The sequence below is a fragment of the Sphaeroforma arctica genome, assembly GCF_001186125.1.
Source record: "Sphaeroforma arctica JP610 unplaced genomic scaffold supercont1.5504, whole genome shotgun sequence".
In the NCBI taxonomy this organism is placed as follows: Eukaryota; class Ichthyosporea; order Ichthyophonida; genus Sphaeroforma; species Sphaeroforma arctica.
Window position 1 is genome coordinate 1 of NW_014035054.1, and position 1,151 is coordinate 1,151.

Genomic DNA, 1,151 nt, shown 5'->3' on the forward strand with positions numbered 1-1,151 from the left:
ACACACACACACAACACAGACACACACACAACACACACACACACACACACACACACACACACACACACACACACACACACATATATATATATATATATATACACATATACACCCACACCCACTCACCCACCCACATATGCACATACACACAAACACACGCAGACTCATACACAAACACACACATATACACACAAACAAACACACAAAAATGTATTTATATTATCGTGTTGTGCCCTTATATATGTATATCGTTAGAACCATAGCTGTTGAATAACCAAGGATCACTCTGGTGCCTGCCAACGTAAACATACTTGTCGTTGTTGTAGTGCATGCGAGTTCAAGTACAACAGATGCTACTATGTATCATGTATAGTTTAAGTGGTTCAATGACAGTAGATCTATCGTATTATTTTATGCGGAAAGCTTGTCCAGGGTACAGCTACAATCAAAGTATAGGCCGTATAGTTCTTATGAGGATATGTGAACATATAAATAAGCAAATATGTATCTCTTTGTGAACAGGTGAAGTAACACAGAATAAATTCTTGCGAACAGATAGATGAATACACGAATGCCTGCTCCTTGGTCGTGATTTCGAACGACGGCCACCATCTCTGGAAATGGTCCTAAACTTTTTCTTCTCCACTATCACAGAAATTATGGAATGCTATGTGTATATTAAATATTCCAAACACTTTGTCCTCGAATACCAAAACCCTATATACTCTTCAGATGAAGATGAGATTGAGGAGATGGACAGAGCGAAGGAAGCCAGCAAGCACAGCTGGACTCTAGAAGAAGACACACGGTTGCAAAAGCTGTTCAACACCATCAATGCGTCGGAGGAGAAGCATGTTCTCGAGGCCATTATGGACGAGTTGGATGGTAGTAGAGGCGAGATGATGGTAGGTAGAGTGACTGCATCCGTTGTCAAAGGCGATTTTGTGCGTGCGATTATGTTGTGGTTTATAGGGGTGTTCCGGCTGATCAATAGGATTGATATGTTATGCGATTGTAAATATTATACATCAGTTTAATACAGTGCCCTGAAAATCACGTACATCTGCGTTGCGTCCATTTTTGTAGAAATACAAGTATGCATACATATATATGTATATATTACTTAAGTATGTATTGACACCACCTCAACA

The 1,151-nt window shown here is 39.6% G+C and overlaps 1 protein-coding gene across 1 annotated transcript; it reads left to right on the forward strand.

Moving 5' to 3' along the window:
• Nucleotides 1–732: 732 nt before the first annotated feature.
• Nucleotides 733–905, forward strand: SARC_15034 (hypothetical protein; the record flags this gene model as incomplete). The annotated part of the gene is made up of 1 exon (XM_014290836.1): nt 733–905. A coding segment is annotated over one exon (173 nt), but the record flags the coding sequence as incomplete, so codon positions are not given.
• Nucleotides 906–1,151: the final 246 nt, after the last annotated feature.